At 53.6% G+C, this 1,788-nt stretch overlaps 1 protein-coding gene across 1 annotated transcript in view; it reads right to left on the reverse strand.

Annotated features, from left to right (window-relative positions):
* Positions 1-1,072: 1,072 nt before the first annotated feature.
* LOC103779603 (uridine-cytidine kinase 2-like) overlaps positions 1,073-1,788 on the reverse strand; it is a 9,820-nt gene continuing 9,104 nt past the window's right edge. The window contains 1 exon segment of the mRNA XM_008947241.1: positions 1,073-1,173. Within this exon segment, the coding sequence (XP_008945489.1) occupies positions 1,073-1,173 (101 nt within the window).

Raw genomic sequence — 1,788 nt, forward strand, 5'->3', positions numbered from 1 at the left:
GGGGAATGTTTGCAGAGAGGGTGGGTGATAAAGGGCTGCCATGTGCCCCATCACAGATCAAGAGGGAGCGAGTTTGTCCCAGCACAGTCACTGGAGGAGGCGTTTCCTTTCTTGTTCTCCTTGTTAAAAATCAAAGCTTCTCTCAGCTCACATGGAGCTGGAGAGCGACAGAGCATTGAATATCTCAGGTCTTAAGCTTTTAACCATGCAGAGCAAAACGAATGCTGTGGAAAAACTGAAAATCACCAGAGGGTGTAAGGCTGTGTCTGTGCTGCAGGCTTTGCAGGGTGCCTACGAAACTTTGTTTTCAGTGGGGCAAGTCAGTCCCTGCAGCATGGGCCAAAGGATCTTTCCTAGCTACCATCCCACCAGATCCCCTTCCCTAGCTCCCACCAAGCCCCTGCCCCATATGAGCTGCTCCGTCCTGATCTCCAAGCAGCCCCAGACCTGCAGTACAACCTCACCTGGCTCTCCTGGGTCATGGCTCTTGCAGCACTACCAGGTTAGGGGAGGCTAATTCTCACCCTAGGGAAAGGAAGGCACTCCCTCAGCAGTCCTGGGGACAAGATAGAGCACACAGTGCCCTTCACCAGGGTGCAATGAAATGGGCAAAGGCCAAGCAACAGCATGCTCTGGAAAAGAGCAGAGGACTCCTGGGCATCCAGTTTCATGCTACCCAGCTGGGACCTTAGCGTTCAGGGATGCTAAGCAGCCCATGGATGGCTACACACTGCTGCTCTCCCTCAGACAGGCTGCTCAGTAGCTGCCTTTCATAATTCATTGCCCCTTTCCTTCTGAAGAGGCTGGTCCTCCCTTAACCCTATCTTAAAGACCGAAACTCGCCCATCCAAGAGCAAAACTATTCCAAGTGAGGAATGAGAGACACACCTCTTTCTCCAAGCCAACCTCCAGGCTTAGGGTTGAGCCCAGGCCTTGGCTACGAGTCCTACCACACATATGGCCACCAAACTCCGTAAGAGCTGAAGGTATCTACACGCTGTCCCCACCTAAGCCAGGCAGTGAGACTACTGATGACGCAAGCTGACGTGTTTACATGATCACATACCCAGCATCACCCACCAGGTCTCAGGCTGGAGGGTGTGACAGTGCGCCCATACCCATGGTAGGAAGCACTGTCAGACACTGAAAGTGATGCTGTTGATGGACTGAGACCTGTAGGTGCAGAGACAGTCAGAGGAGGTATTACGCCTCATTCTCGCAACTCCCAGTGGCATCATGCACTGCCTGCCAGCCAAAACCAGGCTGCTCAGACCCAAACAGCAATAGCGGCTAGGTGGCAACCCCAGGCCAGTCACAAAATCCCCATCACGGCCAAGCTGCCACCTCTGCCACAGCCCGTCCCTTCCGTGGGATGCAGACCACTCCGATACTAGAGCAGCTGCTGGATGTTCTTCCTTCCTTGCTGCCTTTGAGGTGAGCACCCTGACATCACCATCCCTCAGGACCCTCTTCCCAGCCCCCTCCCAGCAACAGCGAGCCTGGCAAATACCTTACGGCAAGTAATTTTACATTATTCTGCATTTACACAAAAATAGAGCAATTCTATATTTATAGAGATTTATAGCCGGTTCCGTGCTGGAGGAGTTATGGAGCAAGGCCAGGAGCTGTGGGCGGTCCAGGCTCCCGAGCAGCCGGCTGCTTCTCATTCGGCATTTCCAGCATAGAAAATTAAAGGCATCCGTCTCCGTCTGGTTTCTTAAATAGATAAGGGGGGGATGAACGGACAGTATGTACAGGGGGGCAGCGGCAGGGCCCGAGCGACCTCCG

Source organism: Merops nubicus, unplaced genomic scaffold (assembly GCF_000691845.1).
Source record: "Merops nubicus isolate BGI_N331 unplaced genomic scaffold, ASM69184v1 scaffold14879, whole genome shotgun sequence".
Taxonomy (NCBI): domain Eukaryota; kingdom Metazoa; phylum Chordata; class Aves; order Coraciiformes; family Meropidae; genus Merops; species Merops nubicus.